The sequence below is a fragment of the Rattus rattus genome, chromosome 2 (genome assembly GCF_011064425.1).
Source record: "Rattus rattus isolate New Zealand chromosome 2, Rrattus_CSIRO_v1, whole genome shotgun sequence".
NCBI classification, from domain to species: domain Eukaryota; kingdom Metazoa; phylum Chordata; class Mammalia; order Rodentia; family Muridae; genus Rattus; species Rattus rattus.
This window is the reverse complement of record NC_046155.1, coordinates 85,940,676-85,967,001: the sequence shown is the minus strand read 5'-3', so window position 1 is coordinate 85,967,001 and position 26,326 is coordinate 85,940,676. Positions and strand designations below refer to the sequence as shown.

Genomic DNA, 26,326 nt, shown 5'->3' with positions numbered 1-26,326 from the left:
AATGAATACATTAGAGCAATGGAGTATGTCACTGAGGATGGTGAAAAGAGGGGGGGAGCACAAAGTGGGGAATGTACTAGGGAGAGGGCTTTCAGGGCACTGTGAGCTTAGCTCGTGATAACAAAGTTACACGTTTCCTTTTACCCACTCTATTTTTCTTTAGTAACAGTTGATCAAGAAAAGTTTGCAGTGTCTGACTTGGCAGGGAATCAGCCAACATGTTGCAGCAATTTTTTTTCAAATTTGTCTCTGGATGTGAAATGTTTGCGTGAGGACCATTCTTTTTAAATTTGTACAAAGGAAGAGGCAGCCTGTTGAAACAGGTTCAACTTAGGCATGACTGTAATCTGGCCCTTGTTACCCCAAGTCTAAGCAGTCAGTCCCCAAATACCAATCAAAGAAGCAATGGTCATCCTACAAGCCCATCTTCCAATGGTCTAGCTATCATTGCAGAGCAAACGCAAAACAGAATTGAGACCCATGTAAATGTGGCCAACACTGGCTTCATTCATCAAAACAGACAATGTTCCTCTGGCACCCCCTCTCCATCAAGAATCCCAAATCAGAGAGAAAGGGGAGGGGGAGTAAATTCTAAAATTTCCAGAGATATTCAGATTTCGAATCTTCATGCTCTTAATCACTAGATGAAGAGAACTTATTCCAAGAACCTAGAATACACCAAGTACCTCCTAGATATTCCTCGTGGGTACATTTCATATTTAAATCCTACTTTCTAAAAAAGAATCATTTAAAAATCAGAAAAACACAGTCTTAAGAGTAAGATTTTGTCCATCTATTTTCATTCCTTAGAGAGGCAAGACATTGGGAGATTCATAGATCCTAAAATTGTTAATTATAGATATTAATACACTATAAAAGTTGTTTTGAGACTTGGGAGTAGTAAAAGAGAAGAAGAAAATCAGAATTAAAAATAAGGACTCAGATTCTTCAGTAACTATATCAAGATGGGAATAAAGTCTCCTACTGCATTTCTACCCTCCAACACAGAGAACAGTATTTTACATATCCCTAACCTCACAAATTTTTGCGGTGGCATCAGTAGAAGTTGACAAACCTATGGAGTATACTTTCATGACCTATGACTGTTCTTGTCACTATACAAAAGTTAGTAATATAGACTTAGTTGTGTCACTTTTACACATAATCTCTTGGTCCTCTGAGAAGATATAGGGGGTCTAGACTTATCCCTGTATATTGATTGCTACATTGTTCAAAGGTTTTAAGGTAACATGATATGTTTAAAACTAACACAATTTGTTTATGGTACAAAAAATTAGAAAACATACATTGCTGAGACCAGCATGTCCTCATTTCTCCTGCTAATATTCTCTTCTAGTCATCAAATACTATTACAGGTGAAAATACTTTTAGCTTAGTTTTATTTATATAACTATCACATAGATTGTTCTACGTGCCTTTTAAAAACCTAAGAATCATGGGACATATTTATCCCTTCAATTATTTGGTGGCTGCATCTTAGGCCCTTAGCCAATCATCTGAAAACCAGGGCATTTCCATAATGGCAATTACGTGAGTGAATATGAATAAACAGATACAAACCATCTCCATAAGAAATCAACTCAGATGACAACTCAACGCTCATGTCTAACTACAGCTCATCTGTGACAGAATCTCTACATGTGAGAAAACACAGGAAATAAACCTCAGTGTTCATGACACAGGCTGCTTTACACAGATGAGTATATCTTCTTTCTGAACCTCAGCACTCACACTGAAAGCAGAGGCAATTGAGGGGGCACCATGGAAATGCATTCATTCTAGATATGTGGATTCAAGTAACCAGTGTTCTCGTGTTGATGACACAGCGCTACTCTGAAATATTCTGGAATACAGCAATGACTGGCTTTGTAAGATGTTTGGATAAGCTCACATGCAAAATTACTTTTTAAACAAAAAATTTGGAGTTCCTTAAGATCATACCCATTTAGCCTATGTCCCAAGAGCAGGAAATATCCATTCAGAGAACTTTCAGACTGATTGTGGATGCCATCATTTTTGAGATGTGAAGCCTTAGAAAACTTAATTAACACTAAAACTTTCAGTTTATTGTTTTTATTTAATAAATAGAATACCACTTATTCCCACTTATATCTTAGGGTTGATGTAAAAATTAATGAGATTACTCACACACATGGGGTTATCTTGGCAAACAAATGGTATGCAATAAAAGAAACATCAGCTAACAACTGCAAGCATTGTATGCCAGCCAATTACACAACTCAGAAGAAACAGAAAACACAGAAACTACCTAACTAGAGTGCAAATAGAGACTCTCAACAGGCCCATAACAAATAGAGAGCTTGAATTCATAATCAAAGCTCCCAACAAAGAAATTACTGCACTAGAAGGTTCCCCAGCACTCTGTCAAACACTGGGCAGAGATGCACACGATCCTTCACATGCTCTTCCAAAGCATAGGGGTAGAAGTTTCTCCTCTATTCTCTGGGACCCCAAATACCTTGATGACAGGTAAGTATTTCATAGGAAATGAAAACTGGAAATCAATATCCTTTATGAATGTAAACAAAATCTTTTTAAGAAAACAAGCAAATTGCATCTAACAGAATATTGAAAGCAGTATTTGCCATAACAAGTACGATTTATGCAAGAAATTATAAGGTGGTTTCATCTAAGCAAATCAATGAAATGCATTACAATAATAGAACAAGGGTGTGTGTGTGTGTGTGTGTGTGTGTGTGCGCGCGCGCGCGTGTGTACAAGCGAGTCCTGAACGATCACCTCAAAATTTTACACAAAACATTCAACCTTTATATGATAACTCTTAGAACTACGAGTAAAAGAGAAACTCATAACAACCAAGAGTTTATGATTCCCAGATAAAACTATATCAATAGCAAAAACTGATAAGCTTTGCCTCTAACACCAGGAATAAGACAACTCTCCACTGTTCTGAAAGCTCCATCCCATACCACTACAAAAGAAAAATATGGAGAACATCCAAACTGGTAAGAAAAGTAAACAAAAACCATCTATTTTAGAGTACACACACACACACACACACACACACACACACACACGCGCACACACAGACAGACAGAGACATACATATTAGGATTAACACACAAAAGCTCAATTCAGTTATTTGTGCCAGGAGTAAATATAAATAAATCAGAAGGAAATGAAGAAAGTCTATTTATAATACAGTCTAAAAGAATTTAACACGTGGGTATAAATCTAAGCAAAGAGATGGAAACAGTTACACCCTGGAACTATAAAACACGGTTGAAATAAATAATGAAGGCATAAAATTGCCTAAGTGTCCACCAACTTAAAAAATGGGAAAAAGGTGGGATACACACAATGGAACACTATTTCACCAAGTGTGTCACCTGTGATGACATGCGTGAAACTGGCTGACATTGTGTTAAGTGAAATAAACCAAGGCACAGAAGGACTAGTATGGCATGCACCTGTTCATCTATGCAAACGTCAGTTGATCATAGAAATGGAAAGTAGAATAGCAGTGGCCAGAGGTTCAGGGAAACGTGATGGGGAGAAGGCATGAGGACAGTCTGATCAATAGGCACTGAGGTACAGTTAGGGGAATGAGACTGAGTCCCACTGCACTGCATGATGAGTACGGGTTGTGATAATGGAATGTTACATGTTTCAGAAAGGAAGAAAAGATTTTCAGTGTCTTGGCATTTCTAAAACATTACACATGCTAGAGAAGACTGGCTGGCTTTCCTTGCCTGAACATTGTAAAATCCATCCATGTATCAAAACACGCTGTGAGGGACAACATACATACATACAATCTCCATTTCTCAGTGGATATTTTTTAAATCAATAAGAAGACAGAAATATACAGAAGTATCTGTATTGACAAGAAGATAACATTATTAAGATGTCAATACTATTCAGAGAAATAGACATATGTAAAGAATCCCTGTTAGTCCTTTTACACAACAAAGAAAACACTTCTTGGGCCTATATGGAGCTACAGGTGCCCCTCAAAACTTCAATGATCTTTCAAAGAGTGAGTAAAGCAGAAGGTTAGCACCTCAACATTTGCTAGAAACCAACAGTTGCCAACACAGTATTGCACTGACATAGAGATAGGCTGGCCAGCACAGCAGAATGGACAGCTGGGGGATAAACCCTCACACATACATTTGATTTGTTTTTGAAGAGGTGCCACAGCTATTAAAAAGAAGAGGGTGGCCTTTTCAATAAATGGTGTGAGAAAAACTGGATGACCACTGGCAAAAGAGATGGACACCCAATTTGTTTATCTTGTGAGCGCCTTTCTCTGACATGGCAGCAGTACAGCAAGTTCTCGGCACTAGCATGTGATAAGGAATATCTGTAAGTCCAGGTACAAGCATGCATCCTGCTCTTAGAATATCTGAGGAAAGTCAAGGGTTCTGGTCACACATGATGGTGTTAACTCCCAACTCCCCGTGACAGTGGTCACTGCCTCATCTATGGAGTGCAGGGAGAGGAGACATGATTTTGTTTTTCAGGCATCTCAGTCTCACAATGTGAGCGAGCAGAATAGCTAAAGTCTGGGCTTGTGCTCAGGGCCCCACTGGATCCCTATCTAGAAAGATGTCTCTAATGATAGGATGAACAGAGGAATAAAGATGGAGGGATATTTACTAACTCTAGAAGTAGTTAGTAAAGCTACTTCTAGAGAAGCTAGTCTGAGAGATGCTGCCTACAGGCCCGCACTGCACTCCTCAGCTACTTGGAGGTGAGAGACCTCATGTGGTGTGCACCGTAGCTGGCATGCTATTATTTCCAGAGATACAGGTCAGATCACCTGGAGGGGAATTATGACTCAGAGCCCTAAATATGTTTACGACACTACTCTAACATAGGATCCAAAATGGCTAACTTCAGCAAGCAGTAAGTGCCACCCCACAATGGTCCTTACTTCTGGCGGTCAGGACAGTTGTTCGACTAGCTAAATTAGTTTTCTTGGCTCACAGACACCAAAATATGGCTGTTCTTGGAAAGGTAAAGGAAGCAAAAAGAGAGGAGTTTATATTCTATTTCATAAAGACCAGAGAGGTACGTGTTCCTCCTCTCACTTTTAGGGAGTCCAGGTATGAATGTGTGTGATTTCAGGCCTGTGTTTCTCTCTCCAAATACAGTAGTTGCTCATGTACATTTCAAGTGAAGCGACTATGATTTAGTTTGGAGCAAAATGTTTGCTTGTCCAGACTCAGTCCAATACTCTTCCCCCAACTCCTGTGATGACAAAAGGCTACACTGTATAGTTGCATAAATCCACAAGTTCTCAACTCATAGCTTAAGTATGCATACTTTTAACCCATTGCAAACATAATTTTTATCTATAATAAAGCTTAGATTAGCCTAAGTACTAAAGGATTTAAATTTTAGATTAAATTATTTTGTATATAAGTTTGGGGTTAATAGAAAATACCTTGAGAAAATAGCTTGTAATTGAGAGTTTTCCTACAAATCTAGCCCCACTGAGCTGCTCTTAACAGTTTTAGCCAAACACAGCTCTGCTATCCAAGAACACAACGTTGAAAATCACTAAATCATGCACAAAGTTGTTCCTGTCCATACCTGTTCACCTACATGGTACAACCTCATCAGTACCTTTGGGGGAGAAACAGCTTTACTTCACTGAACACATAGCCAGATCTACCCCCATGAGAAATGATGCCATTGCTGTAATAAAACTAGGCAACATAATAAGAAAACTACAATAGCAAAGAACAAAGCTTATGTGTGGTTTTGAGCTGGAGAGAGTATTAGTGGTAAGAATACTAAACCAACAGATAATATCTGTATAGTTTACTGAAAGGTTCCCAAGGCAGGGTCAGATGAATGAAGAACATTACTGAATGCTGGTGCCAGCTCAGAATCAGATGAAACAATTACCTTAGTTTAAATCATGTTCAAAATGGAGCAGCCATGAAGAACCAGGTCAGAGTGAGAACATTGATGAACACATGATCCCTAATACTGAACTCAAAGGCCAACTCTATAGGGAGGGGTAACTTCCAGAACCCTCCCAGGAATACAGATCCAGGATGCCTAGTTTAAAATGTGGAAACCAGTACTACCTCAGATTTTAGAATATTTGCATAGATTTACCAATGAAGAAAAATGATATAAAATGTTTTAAAAGCCAGAAGTTTTCAATGTCATCATGACACCCGCTACTTCTGATTTCAGAGTACTTTTTTCATCCTTGACTCATTTGTGTCTGAAGACTTTTTAAATCAGCCATCAACAGAACCCCTCCTTAGAACCAGTATCTCTTGGATCATCTGAGTCTCCCCCAGATTCCTTCTCTCACAGGGAATTGAATTCCCTAGAAACACAGAGAGGCATCTATGGTCAGAAGCAGTTACAACTCTAAGTTTGCTTCTGGGCTGTTTCATCAGTTTCCTTAGAATCTCAGTGAGGTGGTTTATATCTGTGGCTTAAGCATATTAAAATGGCTTTGTTCGCGTTCTAAGTCACACATACAAAGAAACTGCTGCCCTCATACTGGCTGTGCCCTGACTAGGTGGTTCCTATAATCGGGCTAATATGTTAAAAAGAACTTGACACAGAAATTATTAATGAGCAGAACAAGGTCACTACCTCTGAGCTAGGGTCACTTACAAAGAACTCACAAATGAAATCGAGGTCGGCTTCTGTGTACTTGGCTATTTTCTTACATTGGATTCCTTTGGCAACCTATCTTTAAACATTTAAAGCCATGTTTACAAGGAGGCTCTGAAAGAGCTTCAAACCATTATGCCCCTAATTGAATTCCCCAGGAGTCCAGTAAACTCAGAGGAAAAAAGAAAAATCATAACATTTGCTAAATCATCTCAAAGCACATTTCACTACAAGGTTATATGACCTGCTTTTTTTTTTTAATTCAAGGATGAATGAAGAATATTATTGAATGCTTCATTATTTAGACCAAAATAAAAAAGAACTTTACCCACTAGTGGTGAAATAATTAAATCAGCAGTTTTAACTTTTTTCCCAAAGGAAAATTTCAAAAACAAAACAACAACAACAAAATGAAAACAAAATCCAACAGAACCCAACAGCAGCGTTTTCTACTGTCTGTGACCCGCTTCCCAGTGTGACAGCTCAAGTGGGACAAAAGACCTGTGGGCAACCTAAGATGGTTAAGGGAGGGAGAGAGGGGTGAAACCATGCGGGACTGCGTGAGAGAAAGAGGGGTGAAACCATGCAGGGACTGCATATGTGAGTTCGGAATAAACTCTAATGAGAGAAGAGAGAAGTAAAAGTTCTAGAGACCGATTAGTTCTGACAGTCCCCAGCTCTGGTTTTACTTTGCAATAGGCTTTTATAGTGTTTTGATCCCTAGCTCCCTTGTCTGTGCCTGTGTTTGTTGTGACTACTAAGCAAAAACATGTGGGCCTGAGCATTTCCAAAACCTCTACCGCGGCTCTCCACTTACCTGGCTTGTATGTTATTCCAGGGGGGAAGAGGAATCCCTGTTGGGCGGCAGCAGCTGCTGCCAAGGTCCGCTGGTCATGTGGAAAAATTGGGATCATGAGCGGAGGCATGTGCCCCTGAACCTGCTAAACAGAAGAGAGCCTGTGGTCAGACAGGGAGCAGATGTTACCAAGTAGCATTTGTCTTCCATTGCTGGAGCTGCTCTGCTGCCCACACGGCCGCCCACCTCAAACCTGTCTCCAGAGTGGAGCTGAGAACACTCAGGCAAACTCCACCTAGCCAGTCTTCTTAGATGCTATGAGCACACCAGTGCCACCGTCTCACCTCACTGGCCTGACCACATCCCTGCTTTCACCTCAAGGTGGTCAGTGGCCTTCTTCTCTCTTGACTTGTTTTTGTCGCCTTCTTTGTTAAAAGAAAGAACAGGAAAACTAAATGCTCTGCTTTTCTCTTGCCCTGTGGGTGAGAGGTTCTGCCCTTTCCCCTGCACTGCATTCTAAGCTTCATTGTGAAAACAGTATTTAGTCTCCTTGGCCAGAAAGTAAGTCTAATTGTTATATACTCCAGAAGCTGTGGGTCTCCCTCATCGAGGAGCTTCTCCTGAAGCCTCACTGCATTATATTAAACACATCGCGCTTCAGATTTAAGGCTACTATATCTTGGCGCCCAATTAAACTAATATCCTTTGCCATACACACCTCGATGTAACATATAAATTGCTTGTCAGCTTTATGCACTGCCATGTAGCTCAGTAATTATGGAGTTGTATCCACTGAGCAACTCATAATAAATCCTACTATATCAGATTTCATTTGACCTCAATAAACGTATCAAAGACCACAAAAATGCAAAAGAGGAAAATATTCACTCTACATCAGTATTTGTACTCCATATAAAGGAAATCAGCGCTATGACAGAATCATGCTCCTGAAAATCACATTTTAATTCCCTACCTCCTTTCTTTACTCTAGCAAGCTAGCCTGGCTCCAGCGTAGCAGGGAGGCTTTGTCCTGGCTCTAAGGCGTGATTCCATAGGCTGAGCTATGGGACTCTCCTCAGTTAGAGATCGGAACAGAGACGTGTTAGAAGGCACAGGCTTCGCTTTGCACAAATCTATGGCTTTCGGTGGCACAGAATGAGTCCACTCTACACTTGACTAAACATTAAGATAGAAGTGTTTTCCAGCAATTCTACAAACTCCAAATGCTCCCTCCGTCTAAACTCCTAAATCTCTGCCTCAGACAAAATTCCATATATGAGCTGATGACCCTGTCTACATGGTACCAGCTTACTTTCTCCTGTCCCTGTCCCTTCACAGCCAGGGACATTGTGCAAATGCTTCTGTGTGAGTCTGAGAGGTTTCATTTGCCAACAGTCTTTCTCGGGGGAATGCCCTAAGATGTGGGTTAATAAAGGGCAAGCAAAAAATAAACACTTTACAGTATTTTTCTGAATTCATTTCTCAGGAAAATCAACTTATAATAAAAAGGTCTTTGTGCAATTACTACCTTGCCAGTGGGGCGTGAAAGAAACTAGCTTTGAGCAGCTATTTTTTCTATTTTAGCTGAGGTAAGCCCAAGCTTTGTACATGGGAGAGCAAACGTTGCCTGGTGAAATTGGAACAGAGCCTCTAGTGCCCATGCCTCACTTTCAGCCTGGGGGAAAAGTACCAGGTTTGCTGTTCGTCCCCAGTTTGCTGTGACTCTGTACAAATGTGAGATGTTCAAGATGACAGTGGCAAGTTCCATATCAGAAAACAAAACACAATGTCCTTATGAGTGACCGCTGCTCGTCAAAGGACATCCCTTCATGTCCCTACAGAAATGTGGTCCTAGCATGGGCCTGGAGCACCATCTATGTCTTACCCTAAAGAGGAGGCAACTAGGAAGAATGAGGAAGGAGTCAGCATGTTTATTCTCTCCATCCCCATGTCTGTCTGTCTGTCTGTCTTTCTCTTTCCTCCCTTCATCTGACAATGCACTAAGTTGCTCCTATGTGTTAGGGATATGAGAAGCAGCTGAAGAAATCACTGCTACTCAGTGAGAAAGAGAGAGAGAGAGAGAGAGAGAGAGAGAGAGAGAGAGAGAGAGAGAGAGAGAGAGAGGAGAACATGCTGTGTGCCATGTAAAATTGATGCTGCTGAGACTATTACAGGGACAGAGTAAGTCTCAAGAGAAAAGGCTTTTAGGGAAGCTTTGTACAAAGATGAATTTTCTAGTTTGTTTATGCAATAGTGGCTCTGAGACGGCACAGCACCTTTCCCTAAAGGTGCTGTATGTTTACTTCTACATAAATGTGCGCGCGCGCGCGCGCGTGTGTGTGTGTGTGTGTGTGTGTGTGTGTGTGTACATATACGAAACATACGGAGCCATTCCAACTTAGCGATTCTATGATTGCTTAAAAAGCTACCATTAAGAAGACAGTGTCAACAGAGAGCCACAATGGAACATCTACATCATTCTACCTCCCCAAGCCCAAGGACCATCATAGAAGAGAGAGCAGAAAGATTCTAAAAGCAGAGAGAATGGGAGAAAAACAGTGTCTTCAGGATGTGACAAAAACACTGTACTCATGAACTCGTGACAGCTATGGCTGCTGCACAAGATGAAGCCAGTCCACATTCTAGCATGGAGGAGAGGGAGTTCATGAGCTATGGACAACTGATGCCTTCTGAGGTACAGAGAGTCGTCTTTTTAAGAATATGACGCCATGTAGGTTTACCATACTCTAGTTGATGGTCCTACAGCCTGGAGAATATGGACATTGAAATTGTATTAGATGGGTCTTTTAAAAGTGATGGAGTGTGTGCAGGCCGGAGAAGCAGCTCAGCCGTAAGAGTACTTGATGCTCTTGGAGTAGAAGGGTTAGTTCCCAGCACCCACATTATGGCTTGCAACAACAATCTGTTACCACAATTCCAGGGGGACCCAATGCCCTCTTCTAGCCTTAATGGGTACCAGGCATGCTTGTGGTACACATACACATGTTCAGGCAAAATTTTCATATAAATAAAATAAAAACAAATGAATTGTCTTTTAAAACAAAAAGAAGAAGAAGACATGAAGAGGATATAAAGAGGTAGGGATAGAAAAGAGCAAGGGTGAACATAATAAAAAGTCACTGTGTTGGAAGAATTAAAAAAAAACACTTTTTAAAGAACATAATGTGACTTTAGTAATACTTCCATTTTGTCTTTACTGAGAACTGGCAGAGACTCCATTAGTAATAAGCCCAAGCTCAAGACTCTGTCCCCAGCACTTCCTGAGCCATGTGCTCTTCAAAACCTTAGCCCCGGGGACCCTGTCTGTCAACACTTGCAAACACTGACTGAGTGCCTTGCACAGGCACTGTGAGGATAGGAGAACCAAGGCCAAGCCTGAGCCCATTCTCTAACCCAACAATTGTATTATATTATAGTCAACATTGGCTCTTTGGGTGTTGTTGTTTTGTTTTGTATGTTTGGTAATAGAAAAATATCAAATTATGGTTAAGCAGAAGACAGTAGATCTTATCCATAACTCTACTTCAAGAAGAAAAACATGAGCTAACTGGATCATTCAGTTGAGACAATAGAAGTTTGTCATGCATTTAGCAGACACTGAGCTTCACCTGTGTGTAGTAACAATTTTGTAATTTGTGGTTTCTTTAAAAACACAGAAATATAAAAAATGTTTTTTGTTTTAATCTCAAGCATGGGATACAGGGCTGCTTCAGACTGTTCACAGCAGCTGACTATGATTTGCCTTGTGCTCTAGCAGAGGCATGATTTTGCCAATGGCAGATAGTTTCTGAGATTGTGTGATATTTGAAATTCTGGGCATTTTTCAGAGTGTATATAAACACAGGGCCCTAAGGGGCATGGTGGGTTGTTGCTAGTTGGTTGTTTGCCCATTGTTGGTCATGGTTTATTAATTAGATATGTGCAAAGAAGAAACAAGAACAAGAAGAAATTAGATAAACTGATGGCAAAGATCAAATTTGCCCCAAGGAACTTGACACCCCTTAATGAGCAGAAAATGGGATAATACCACCTTGTTTTCTGACTTTATTCAGAGATCTCTTTCCTCTTTTTTTGTTTTTCTCTCTCCCTTATCTAGTTTTAGGGGATTGGAAGAGTTGGGGGAAAAGGATGGAAGAAAGAAGAACCCATAAAGTAGCAAAGATAAGCTACACCCGTGTAATCCAGTACAAGTTTCTAGAAAAACATGAAAGAGGAGATGTAGGATTCATTGAAAGGTAAGCATGGTGGCTTCCAGTGTCCCTTGTTCATCAGCATCTTAGAATTAAAACAATCTAATTTTCCATCAGGTGAGCAAGCAACACAGGAAGCAGATGAATGGTTGTCCATCTGAAATTACCGACCTTGCAGCTGGCTCACTGTTAGGTATCTAAGTAAAATGGCCGTGGTTTTTATTTCTTTATTATGTATATGGTGTGTGGAGTGTGAATGTGTGTGTTCATGTGTGTGAATGTATATATGTCTGTGGAGTGCATGTGTGGAGCTCAGAGGACAACCTTGGGTACTAGTTGATTAGTCTTCAATGCTCACCTTGTTGAAGACTGTCTTTGCTGTTGATCACTGTAAATGCCAGGCTAGCTGGCCTGCAAGATCCAGAGAAGCTCCTGTCTCTGCCTCCCTTCTCCTCCTAGGAGCACCGAATGACAGATATATGCTGCTACATGTGAGTTCTGGAACTCTATCTCAGACTCTCACATTTGCACATCACATGCTTTATCCACTGAGCCATCTCCCCAGTCCCTGGGGTTGTTTTTTCATGCTAAATAACATAATTGTGGGTGTTTTATATTAACAGTACGAATTTGGGGTCATTCCTTTCTGTCATACTCTACAAGGTAAGGTTAAAAAACCAAAACCCTCACAGATAACTATTATGCAGGAGACTGTTTCAGGCAAGAGGTCGGGATGGGACAGCTTAAGAGCAGCAGTGCTAACAGAGCCAGGACTGGAGCTCAGAGAAGATCTAGGCTGGCGAGTATCAAAGTGTAGGTCAGCATCAGCAGCATTTTCACAGAGCAAATTCTTCAGGTCCATAGCATGTCTTCTAAGTTAGATGCTCTGAGGTGAGATTCAATGATCCAAATATTTAAACCAACATTTCAGAGAGAGTGGTGATGCTTTGATGAGCATCCACACAAACACATGTTTCTTAAAAGAGGCAAAGCTCTGCCCTACCCTCATGAACTTGGAAACTGTATTGGAGATGAAGCTGGAGCATAGACATTTCTGAGCAGCTCCCAAGAAATGCTGGCCAGGGACCATTCCTTGAGAATCCCCACTTTAGTCCAATTTTTAAATTGTACACACAATGAAACAGACTAACAGAAATCATATAAGACACAAGGCTAGGGTTCCACTGCTTCTGACAGCTGGACCTAGAGTGCAGAACTGCCAATAAGCCCATGCAGTTGTTTATTATTACATGAGTATTACATCAGTAGTAGAAAAAAGAGAAATCAGTTTTAGCCGAGGGACCTTGAAGCCTCCAGCTGACAGTAATTCTGCATGTCAGGACCATATTCTTAGAGACAGTTCTAGAGTTTGGATAATAGAAGCACTGTCATTTTAAATAGTTTCCCCCTTTCTTTCATTGTTACCCAGAACTTATTGCTCTTGATATTTACTATCACTAATTCCAATCACTGATTACAGCACATTCATTAGCTATAATCATTTAGCTCCAAGCAATAAAATTGCCTTTAGCATCTTATTCCAAGTGATGGGGACAAATCCCCTTTGTGCATGTAAGCAAGAGCTCTGCCACCAAGCTGGATCCTCAGCACTTTGTCCTTCGTCTATGATGACTATATCAATGATATAGTGAAGAAAGTGCCCTATTACAGCCAGGCTAGGTAGACAATGGTTAGGATGTAGGCTGAGTGCAGACAGGACATTTCCTTTCTGAGATTTTAGTTGAAGAAGTGGTGATGATGGTGACCAATATCTTCCATTATTTCCTTTACACCTCCCATCGAAAAGGTGATATGTTTACCTTCTCTCATGTAATCCTTACAAGCCCATGAGGCATTCAATTTTATGCTTGCTCATTCAATGAGAAAGCCAAAGCTGGACAACATTAAAATAACTTCATCAAATAAAAATGTAGCATGTCCAAGATCCAAGGTCAGATCAAGATCAAAGTTTGTACTTGTCAGAACTAAAGCTTCTACTACAAATTGCCATGCTATATTAAGTATTAAGCCTGGTTTTGCAAAGCAGATCTAAGTGGCATTAGGAATGAAGTTCTTTGAGGTGAAGTTGTAGATTTCCACTCATTTGTAGTAACAATACAGTAAGATCAAGGCAGCTTTTATCCAGTGTCCTTCAATGGGAAGATGCTAGAATTTACACTATAATAGCATAAAGGGACTGCCACTCATATCCCCACAACTTGCTCACAGCTGTCCAGTGTGTTAAAAATATTGTCTTAAAAACTTGGCAAGGTTAATAAAGCCCTTTGATATTTCTATCACCTTCTATACCACCAGGTTCTCCCTGTGCTCACTAACAGACTGTTGAATGAACATGGGCAAAGGAAAGCAAGCAATAAAGATTGGGAAAGAGGGCTTGATTACCACACAAGAACCACCGAGCGGACAAAGTGTTTTCTTCTATGGGCAGTGAACTGAGGTAACTGCTCTGAGTGCCAGTATGACTAGGGCAGATGAAGCATTATGAAGATATACAAGTTCTATGTGTTCTGAAAAATGTGATCCTGACTTCTGTCCCACTCACACACTTGGTGGCATGCTAGGAAGCAGAGTCATATAGAAGAAGGCAGCTTCCCTAAGTATTTTACTAACAGCTAAAAGCAATCAAATTCCCCACACTCCATCAAAGAGTAACCAGTCCCCACATGTCTTGTCATGTGGACATATCAAGATTTTAGATAGCATCTTTCTTTCTTGAAATTGTAACTTTCCTTGTATATATTGAGATATTCTTTAATTATTCTATAGATAAAGAGAAAGAAATGACTTCATGGATGCAGAGTATAAAGCATGATGTGGCCAAAATAAATCTCAGCATGAAAATGTCATTATTTTTACTGCTTTGGGAAAAAAGCACTAATTGGCAGGGTATCTAGTGAGTTAATGAGAAAGAAGGATCTCATCTCAGGTCAAGTCTCAGGTCAAGCTTAGTGCATAATGGAAGGAACAAACCACTCCCAAACACAACTCTGTCCCTGTCCTACACTTCCGCAACCTCTGACCGACACAGTCCCCCTTTTTGAGAGAGTAAGGAACACATTCTCCATCATACAGGCTGTATGCCTAGAAATTTTAATTGGTTGGGTGTTCCACGCATCATCCAGGAAGGAAGACAGCAGCAGATGCGTGTGAAACACTTGGGTCCGCTCCCTTCCAAATTCGTGAAATAGCATTGCTGTGTCAAGACTCATGCCTTTGTGTTGCCTGTGCTAAGTTGCTGACGATGCCATGTCTTGCCATCTGCCCCCAAGCTTCATTAAAGATACATGAATGGGCTATGTCTCGCCTGATAGCTTGTGAGGGACAGGTGCTATTGTTTGTCCCTGAAGACTTGCACTAAAGATCTGACTCAGAATACTTGAGAAAGAGCATCTGTAGCAGTCAGTCAGAGCAACTTGGCAGAGACCTGGCTGTGTGCTAATATGCAAACAGAGTGACACTCAGGGGGCCTCATTTTCTCTTTCATGAAGATGGTTCCACTTTTTTTTCAGTGATATGCAATAAGTATTTGTATTGAAAAATCATGTACATATTAATGTCTGTGCTTGTGTTAAAGACTGGCAAGTCATGGTTTTTTTTTTAATAATTTATTTCTAGAAAATAATCCCTGGTATGGTTTAATTGGAGAAAGTCTTTTGAAATGTTGGAAAGAAAATCTCCGTGTGTGTACACTATGATGGAAAGAAAGAGGAAGATCGGGGGTAGACAACAGATACAGAGAAACAGAGGCAAAACTAGCACACAGACATACAGAGAGGGGTCAGTTTCCCTAACTGCCACACTTGTCATTGCTGAGGATAGCTGTGTCATCTGTATAATGCATTATTACTATAGTAAAAACTGCAGCATCTAGGAGAATGAATAAAAGGACCAAGAAACTTATATGAAGAGCTATATAGTGCAGACAGGAGTTCCCTGTCTGCCAACAGTACATATCAAACTATACTTGAACAGTTAATTGAGGGATTATGAAGGAGAAGGTCTTATTTGATAGTGTATATCTTCCCTCAATAGAAACTTTTTCAGTGGCAAATGTTCTGCTAAGTGTGTGATACCAGGTGACTCTGCTTGGTCCTTTCTTAGGAAGTCCACATAGAGTCCTCTTGGTTGACCACAGCCCTCATCTACTAAGCTCTTCGGTTCACTTGCCATGTCTTTCTAGGTACATGCAAAGTCCCCAAGTGACCAATGCCATTTATTTTAATTTACCCCATTACTCTCCACAAAGGAAGAAGAACATAATGAACATTGTGTAATGACTGACCAGTGGCTCAGAACAAGACCAGCTTTCTGTTGCTGCGGTAGGTGCTGTGACACAAAGGAACCAGGAAGAATGGGCTCATTTGGCTTACTCATCCCCAGCACAGTCCCTCAATGAGGGATGGTAGGATAAGAACTCAAGCAGGAACCTGGAGGTAGGAACTGAGGCAGGGATCATGAAGGAGTGCTGCTTACTGGTTTGATCCTTGTAGCTTATTCAGCCTGCTTTCTCATACCACCCATGACCACCTGCCAGGGTTGGCATCACCCACAGTGAGCTGCGTCCTCCTCCACCAATCATTAGTCAAGAAAGTGCCCCCACAGACTTGCCTACACAGCAATCTGATGGAGGCACTTCCTCACTGGCTTTCCCTCTCTCAAGGTGTCCCTAGCTGGTGTCAAGGCGACAAGCTAAGCAGCACACTATTCTATACATTACACATCAACAAGAAGTTAATCAAAGAGAGCAGCTACAACACTTATTTCTCTTTACTAATCAGGCTGCTACATAGTGAAGCATTTGAAATATTTACAGAAGAAATAGAAGAGACACAGCTTGTCCCCAGCTTCTTGTTGTCCCCACACCATTACCACGAGTGAATAAAGTAGGCAAAATCAAATCAATTTGCTCAATTGTCCTTAAGACAGTCATTCAAACTCCCTCTAGCCCAGCTCTCTTTGCTCTCTTCCTTGATTATTCAGAAGAGAAGGGGTATTTTGGAGGAAGCGCACGCACAGCAGTTGTCGGTCAGTGGGCACAGGTCCTACACTACTTCTCCAGATACACCCCAAAGAGCAAGCCGGCTGATGGGGACACTTGTCCTTCCTAACATCTCTTCATTCTCACTGCATAGTGTGTACTCTAGCCCCAGTAGCGTTTTAAGTGGGCTGACATCTTATTAACCTACCAGATCCCAATAATGAAGATTATTACTCTAGTTCTGGTTTGTCTATATATGTTCTGAGTATGGAACTTTTCAAAGAAAAGAACATCGATTTGTCACTAACAGACTTACTTTCTACAGTCTCTTTTTTGTCCCTCATTCCTTATTCCATGAAATGAAGAGCTTGATACACAGCCACCTCAGATACTCTTGGGAGGTATATTACTTCCTGAGGGAGGAGGCAGTGCCTATCTTTATCCGACTCTTCAGAAAACATGTATTATGTCTCTCACTGCACGGCAATAGCTAGGCACTAGAATATAAAGTGTCTGTGGCCTCACTACATTATAAAGTACTGCTTAGTTAGCCTTCAATATACCCTAACATACCCTCCTGTCTGTCAGATCGCTTTGAAATAACATCAACAAGCAAGAAAGAATTTGCTTAAGGAAAAAAAAATCAAATTATGGCAAAAATTCCATTAGGTATTTCTCCATGATCTTTCCATAGTGTAAAAAAAAGACAAGAATATTTATGAGGACATAAGTCAGATAATTTTCTGAAAAAGATGATAAATGTTAATTAAATGTGCTTAAGTTTCCTTACTATGTTTTAAGAAACTCTCACCAGGAGGGAGATAGAATATCCTGGCCATAAAGAAATTAATAAAACATGTTATGCAAAAGTAAAATTTATGATTCATTTGGAATTAGATATCTACCACCTTTTCAATCCATACAAATGCATAATCTTGTCAATTAAATATTATTGTTAAGGTCTAGTAGTATGTTAAAATCACTTTAAAGTGCGACTAAGGAAAATTCATGTGTGTTTATTACTCCTCAAGGGTCTATTAGTGGGCATTTTATTCAGATCCGTGCTGTAAAATCTGCATAAAGTCAGCATATTGTTATCCCCATGTGTGCATTTGTTTGGTTAAAGCAGAACAGCAAATCTCAATTTTTGCAACTTCTGGAAAAGTCAAGAGAACTAAAACAGTCTTAATTTTAATCAGATACAAACAGTTATCACTACAGAAGTGAAGAGTTGACTATTATGCAAATAGTCACAGTTAGTGGTCACCGGGCCATCACAGAAGACCGAGCTAGTCAATTACTTTGGATATTTCCAAAGACTAGTGAAGATGAATGTCCTGTGTAGCCTGTCTTCTGTCTGGAGAAGTAGGAAGCATTTTAGAGACTGATGATTGTTGTTCTTAAGTGGAAACCTCATTAAATACACAATGATCAGAATGTTTTGCCAAGATGAAAATTATTTCTTTTTCATATTTTGTACAAACGCCATCTAAGTACATTCCCATTTGTAAAGAATGTGTTGCCCCAGTCTCTGTTGCAGCCACATCCAGGTATAAACCTTTCATAAACTTTTGACCTGTAATGAAGTCAAACTGAGTTTGACTTCTGAACGGTTTTATAGAAGAATACTCTGCTAGCAATGACCACAGTTCAATTATTAAATTCCTCGTCTAGAAATGCAGGTTTATATTGGGAACTGAAGGTCTTGTTAAAGTTCTGTTCAAGCACCTTAAATGCAGGAGCATTGTGTTTACCAGGCTCAGTGAGAGGGCTTGCACTGACTATGTGCTCAAGAAATTGTGATAGATGTATCTGACCTACAGGCTAGGCCAAAGCACTGCTGCAGACTTTTATCTGCTTGATTAAGTCAAAGTCCTCACACCTGTAAGCCTCAGACGACGGTAAGAAGAGGAGAAACTTCCAGACACAACTCACTCTGGTATGCTTGTGTTTGGCTATGCCAGAATCTAACTTCCAGGTTTGCTATTTAGTAAGAAACAATTAAAATTGATTTAATTTGTTTATCAAGATTTTTCTCTAATTTAATCAGTTGAAATTCCTCTTTACTATAATCCGTAGATGATGCTGAGCCTTCACCAAGTGCAGCATTCTTGCCTAAAAGGATAAAGTATTTTCAACAGAACCAGAAGCATAATATTCTAAAGTAATGATTTAAAAACATTTGTTTTGCCATCTTGGCCTGGCTATAAAATACATACTCAAGAAGAAAATTTAAGCTTCAACTAACTCAAAGAACAAAAACTGTTTCTTCTCAAGAAAGCCTAGGGAAGACACTGTGCAGGATGTAAAAAGAACATAAGATTTCCATGTTGTCAATGGCTGACATGTAGACAGTCTTAGAAGATATCAGTGTGAGGCCACTCTGCATACTGTGTGTGGTTGGAGGGCAAGTGGGTGACAGTCAGAGAGTGGGTACTAAGGACAGGCAAAAACAGTAACCTTCAAGTTTGTCATCTACTATACACACCAAGCTTAGAACAAAAAAACCCATTCACTATAATGTCATCCTGGAGCATTATGTACAACTCCTACTGTACTTTTAGCATGTATGACACATATATGCATATATTCACAACACACAGAAATATGCAGCATATACATACAAAGCATACTCAGACAATACAATATATATGTATATATATATATACATATATATATATATATATCAAACTTAAAAACACACTGTATAGATATATATCCCATACATTCACACACAGTGGACACAGGATCACCCATACACCATGCATACTTGAAAAGTCACACAACATTCTTTTATAAACCACACACACACATCTACACACAACATAAACATATTCACACACATATTGCATATATATACATGCATACATACATACAATATACTATCATACATCACACACACAACACACACATGCTCACTCACACATACAACATGCACATGCTCATTCATATACATACCACATACATAAAACATGCAGACAACATACTCTCATATACCATACATACACACACCATAAACACATATATGCACGCACACAAAGTACGCACATTCACACATATGCATTCTCATACAACATATATAAACTCATACAAATAATCCTATATCTGCTGCCCAAGCTTGATGAACAAGTCAGTCACTGGACCAGCAGGAAGATGGTGTGGAATGATGCTGAGCAGTGACTCTGGGCTTTAGAGACAAAGGCACTAAGGCACCAGTAATGTCAGGGAGAGGCAGTGAAGCCAGAATACAGTTAGCAGAGAGGGAAAAGGAGAGGATAGAAAGTTGTAGGTACATTGGATCCTCTAGGGTAGTGAAGAGCTCAGGAAGAAAGTTGGCTTTTGTCCCACTGTGAGGCACAGTCCCTGGGAGGGCCTGAAGAGAGAGTAGCGGCTTGAGATCTAATTGAGTTTATCACAGTGCAAAATTAAAATGGAGACCCATTTAGAGACTGCCTCAGTTGTCCACAACCAGGGGTGATGTGGGCCTATTTCACTCTTATATATCTTCTCTGTTCAAGCAGAAAACATGTGGCAGATAATAGGCTGCAAGGAAGTAAAGAAGAGAGAACGTGATGTTGGCTGAGCCATGATCTCCTATGGTGGTCTTGTAAGAAGCATCGTGGAGATGAAGGTCCACCCCTTTGAACCCAACTTCTCCTTCATGCTGAAGCTGAGGTGAGCAGATCTTCCAAACTGGATGGAGCCTGCTGTGCCACAGGAAGGATCTCTACCTACCATGTATGTCCCTTACCACAATTTTAGGCAATGGAAACAGTTACTGACAGAAACTAAATACAATTCTTAATTTAATTTCTTTGTAGAAATTAAATATTCAAAACACTTAAAGGTAACTACAACCTTTTTATTGGAAAATTTTAATAATAAAGATCCCAATGACAGAATTTAATAGATGCAAACTGGCTCAAATATTGGTTGAATAAAACTTTACCTTTTTTTTTTTTTTTTTTGGTAATGTCGTATTTGCTAAATAAAAGTAGGCTCTATAGTATAAAATCAGACATGACAGTCATTCACCCCTTGTGCCACCCTGCCGGTAAAATGACCAGCCAATAGTGTTGTTTTGTGCAGATTAGTACTAACTCGATGCAATCAGTAACTCAACAGTAGAATCACAACTAAAGAAACAGAAGCCAATGGAAAGATGCTGGTGATCCACTAGGTAAAGGAAGAACAGAACTCACATTGGCAACTGAAACTGTTGACACGCTAGCATGATTATTTGAGCCAAAATCTCTTACTAAGAACTTGTCTGGATGGGGTGAAAACATATGAAGGTGCTTGGGAGAAAGGGGTATGAGGATTGCCACGGGACAAGGCTTGTGCATAATAAGGCTCTGTCTAAAGAAGAAAAAGAGAACAAAACGAGCTGAGTGTGGCTCACGTCTATAATTCTAGTAGCTCTGAGGCAGAAACAGGATAGCCTACAAGTCTAAGGCCAACCCAGTTTACACAGCAAGTTCTAAGGCAGCCAGGGCTACACAAAAGGCTTCATTTCTAGAAAAGAAAATGGTGAGGGGGTGAGAAAGAGAGGGGGAGAGAAAGAGGAGAGAGAGAAAGAAGGAAATGGAGAGAAAGAGAAAGAGGAGAGAAAGAGCGAGAGAGAAAGCAAGAAAGAGGGTGAGGAAGAGAAAGAGAGACAGATGGATTTTAAGATTTCCTTCATTCTTTGTTTTGATGCATTGGTTTTTTACTTAAACACAATGCTGTATTCCTTTGATGATAATTCTTGATGGAAACTTAAGTAAGGAATGCCCATCACAGATTTAAAAATATGCACATATAGGTGGTCTCTAAACTTCTGGACCATTAAAAGAACCTTGCTGGGCAGGTTTGTCCTCATCGTGAGATGCTAAGGGACCAGATGGCTAAGTGCAGCAGGAGCACTAAGGGAGAGAAGAGGAGAGAGCAAAGATGCCTTCTCGAAGGGCGCGACACATATGGCTGCAGTTTGGCCTGACTGCCGCCATTCTGTTCTTTGCTTCAGCAAAAGGAGACTCCGAAGCTCAACCTGCCTTGGAACAGTGTGTGAAAGTCACAGTCACAAAAACTCCTTGAAAAGTGAAACTGCTATGAAAACTTTAAAACTTTAATACATGAAAAGATGTATGTGAGAAACATGCATCTCTGCGTCTACGTGTGCTTCTCGTGCTTTGCCTGGGCTCCTTTGGTTCGTTTGTTTTGTGGTAACACAGGACTTGGAGAGGTCTGCATGGAGTTGGGAGAGGGAAAGTTGTAATCAGAAAATACCATATGAAAAAAAGTTTTCAACAAAAAAATACAAAAAAATTTTCATACATATATTTTCATTTTTCTTTCGTGTAGATAGGTATGTTCGTGTGTATGTACACATGTGTGAGAGTTTATGTACATGCAGGTAGAAGTCAGAAATCAAACATCATATGTCTTCCTGTACCACTCTTCATGTTATTTTTTGAGACAGTTCTCTGACCAAACCTGGAGATCACTAATTTGGCAAGACTGTCTAGCACACACAGATCCATCTACCTCTGCACACAAGTCCCCAGCCCCTGAGCTAGGGTGACATGCATGTACAATACCTGGCTTTTTAGGGAAATGCTGGGGAGCTAAACTCAGGTACTTATGCTTTGAGATCCATATGTTCATTTGGGGGAATTACTTTAAATTGAAATTCCAGGTGACTCTTAAGTTGGGTATTTACATTACTAAACAAGCCAGGATAAATACAAGGGCTGATCTATCAGTGCCCCAGCATTAGCCACTACTGGTGTAGAAGTGGTGTTTGTCATTTCCAAATCAAGCCTATCAGGTTACACAAGTAGTTTTACGTCATATAAATTTCTATGGGTACAAAAGTGAGACAGAGAGAACCTGCTCTGCTATTGCTCCTTCAACAAAAGGGCGGGAAAGAGAAAGCAAAGGTGTTTACATAGGTGGTTATTTTTCTCTTGTTTACTGTTTCTGCCCACTACTTCTCCAGTAACTAAAGGCAAATCATGCTTTTGGTTGCAAACTGGAATCCAGGAGCACACACAGACAAGCCCACATGGCTACTACAGAACTGATTTAACACACTACCCAGTACATCCGTGTCTCCAGCTGCAGTGCTTATGGCAAAAGCCTCAGTCCTCAGATTTAAGATTTTGACTTTGGATGGTTTTGGTTACAACTTGAACTCCTAAATATTTAGCTGTCAATTTGTGAGCATACACTGACCAGATTCTTATTATCAAGTCCACAATTATTTGGAATCATGATCAAAGCCAAGGGCAATTGTTTTTTAAATGTACATTAAAAATTTTCCCAAGTCAGTAACACAAAGCCTGGCTTTCATTCTCTTCAACCTTTTTAATTTAAGTTTAAAATATAAGCCCTTGTTGGATCCTTCAATGCCACACTATGGCTGCAGTTTCCATGGTAGAACAAGGGTTGAATGTACATGGAAATTATCAGCCAATAACAATAGGTCTTTGTCCAGCTGTGACTACTTCCCTCCTCTACAACCAGTCCTTATCTGGCTCAGGAAATGCCTGTTTTAACTGACAGGTAGGAGATTAAATCTACAGCTGCTGCTGCACAGTCTCAGCTCTGTGAGATGGGCTTTCATTGGAAAGCCCTGCAAACACGTAATTTGTTTATGTTGTACCAGCACTCTCTGACAAAGCAGACTGTCTAGCTGAGACAAATGTGGTTAAACCCATTTATTGTATTATTTCTGCTACACAGAACAAGCTCTTAAAACGCAGGAACTAGACAAGGCACAAGGCTCTCGCTGTCTAAAGAAATCAAGAATAGAGACTCCTTGCTACACTAGCCTTTTACACGGAAGGCACGGTTTCCCCTGAAAAGCGTTGATTCTGGTTTCTCTTTTAAGTGGGCGGCTCGATTACATTTCTGCTTTCAGTTTCTGAGTTTCTTGAAATCCTGAATCCAAACATCTTTAAACTCAAGAACACAATGAATATTTACAGCAAGCGCTGTGGCACCTCCTCCAAAAATACCCATAATGACAAGTGCTGTTGACAAATGTTTATTACAGATTCTGATCATCTTATTTGATTTCTTTATTCCATTTAATGAAAAAGATGACTTTGTAACGTACAAAGGCTACAAATAGCATTTCCTTTGAGTTAAATAGTCATGCAAAGGGATACGTAACTGTGAAAAACGATAGAGGAGAATCCTAAGAGCAGGACGGAAAAGGATGCTGCCCTCTTCTCATTATGACCTCACTGCTCTGTACTGAAAATGACGAGTAACTAGAATAATAGCAAATCTCAACTAGCAATGGAAAATAATTTTGCTTTCCTAACTTAAAGTCTCTTCTTCATATTTACACTTTATACATGACGTCTACTTACTCAGCTCTATCTAGTACTCAGAATATGATTACATACAAACTGTGACATTAGCTCCAGTTTAAACTTTACATATACATACACGTGTGTCCAAAGAGTGATAATCAGTGTGACCAGACAGCAGATGGTATGTAATTTAATTTTTAAAAATAGGAAAACAGATGCTACAATTCAAACTTGCCTGAAGAATTAGGAAGCCTGGTATAATAGACAAAAGGATTATAGAGCTGTACCCGAAGCAGTCAAGGGCCTCACACTCTAACATTTCATTACTCTTTAAAATCATACTCTATTTGCCTTAATCATCACCATAAAACAGGAGAGTGGAGAAGAATCTTCCAAGTTAAAATGCTTGAAAACCTGAGTTCGTCTTAAAATACAGTAGGTATGCAATAAACTCGCTGAATCCATGGGGTCTCCCTCAAACAGTATGGATAATGAGGGGAATCCATAACAGACATAAACAAACCCAGAAAGATGTCTAGACCCCGCATCATTACGTATGATATATGCTCAAGATAGATGGGCAGACATTTGAATGCACAAGTTCAAACTTGGCTTCCATTAGACTGATTCAGTCACAGCATGGGGTGTTTTTAATAAACAAACCTCAATGCTAGAAAATATTGGGGATTCAAATCATGCATTATGCCACAGCTAGTTAAAGGTGTGGTGTGCTAATGTCGTGTGTTCCTTGAAGCTTTCTTACAACGGTCTATAAATAATAATAAAGGAAAACCATAGCATATAAAACGTACAGAAGTCTGAAGACTCTTGTCTTGCATGTTCAGAACAGCAAACACAACGCTGGCATTTCAACACATGTGCAAGAAAGAATTTGTATCTACCATTAAAATTAGAAATGGCTTTCACTATGTGGGCATTGGTTTTCATTTTCCATTATTAAAGATGTGGAATACACCCACATAAAATATGTAATGGTAATTAATTATCTTACTTCAGTAAGTTCCTTGCCAGGCTGACATGCATAGTATCCATACATACAATACTAAAATGATCACTAGAGTCATACAGTCTTAGAAAGCTAGAAGTGTTTTTAGAAAAACATTTTTCAGTACAGTCATCTTAAACATAGACACGATGAGACCCAGAGACCTTGTATGTCAAGGTCTCAAAATCTGAGGTCAAAACCCAAACCGACTGCCACGTCTGTTTCCATCGCTACTCAAAACATTAGAAAATGCGATTTTTAGGGATAAAAAAGAATCATAATCCAGTGATTCTCTAACAGACAAGTCAGCCCCCCTGTGATTTTTTAGAACCATGTTTGCCCCCACCTGCTTTCATGGTAACAGTGGACACATACGACAAAGACCAGAAGGATGTGGGGATGCTTTGACTTGTTTGTGGCATTACCATGTAAACAACATACACGATGTTAAATCTGCTGAAATCCAATCTCATGGATTTTAATTTCCACTTACAGTTTCTTTTTGTCTTTTAACATGGAACCTAAAAACAGCCCCCCCTTTTCATCTCCAAACTTTTCTCTGACTTCTTTAGCACAAGTCCACACATGGGAAGAGAATGAGGACAAACCTCACTCTGTCTAAAGGGAAATTTGCCAACATGACTACCAGGCTACACTGGGAATTACCTTCCTTCCTTTCACCCGCCCACCAATCTTCATGTCTATGACATATATTCAAGTTAGTCATGCATTATCATTTTACAAAATACATGAAACCATTAATTCTGAGAGCAGAATGATAACTTTGACCTTCAAATTCCCCACAATATACACAGCTTTCCAAAAACTGTTCAATAAAATATAAATTGTGTGTGTGTGCTCTTGAAATTAATTTTTAAAAGCCTACACATTAACAGCTAAGTAGAATATAATATATAAAAAAGAACATCATATCATACCAAAGTAGGGGCTGTTTGGAGACTGGAAGGTTGGCTTAGCATTTGAAAACCAATCAATGTAATTTATTATAATAAAACTAAAACAATGATTATGTTAATAATAGAGAAGAACTTTTAATTAAAATATATTTATGGTTTTAAAAAAGAAAACTTTCAAAAAACTGAACTGGAAGGGAAGTTCCCCACAGTAATCGAGATTATTTGATAAATGAGCAGTTGCTGAAAATAAAATTGACACAGTGTGAAAAATCTGTGGAAAACTCGATCATGACCATGGAAAACCTGAAGGAATCAAAATATTATAAAAAGTGAAGAACTAACAAGCAAAGAATTAACAGTCAACATACAGGGTCAAACAAAAGAAGATCAGTTTCTTTTCTATATATTGACAATGAACAACTAAAAAATTTTTAGAAAA

The 26,326-nt window shown here is 39.7% G+C and overlaps 1 protein-coding gene across 3 annotated transcripts in view; it reads right to left on the bottom strand.

The window, feature by feature from the left end:
- Sox6 (SRY-box transcription factor 6) overlaps positions 1-26,326 on the bottom strand; it is a 540,795-nt gene that overhangs the window by 109,162 nt on the left and 405,307 nt on the right. For 2 of the 3 annotated variants that reach the window (XM_032892841.1, XM_032892840.1), the window contains one exon: positions 7,472-7,592. In XM_032892841.1, coding sequence (XP_032748732.1) covers positions 7,472-7,592 — 121 coding nt within the window. Of the gene's footprint in view, positions 1-7,471; positions 7,596-26,326 lie in introns of all 3 variants that reach the window. The other variant, XM_032892839.1, reaches the window with a different exon arrangement.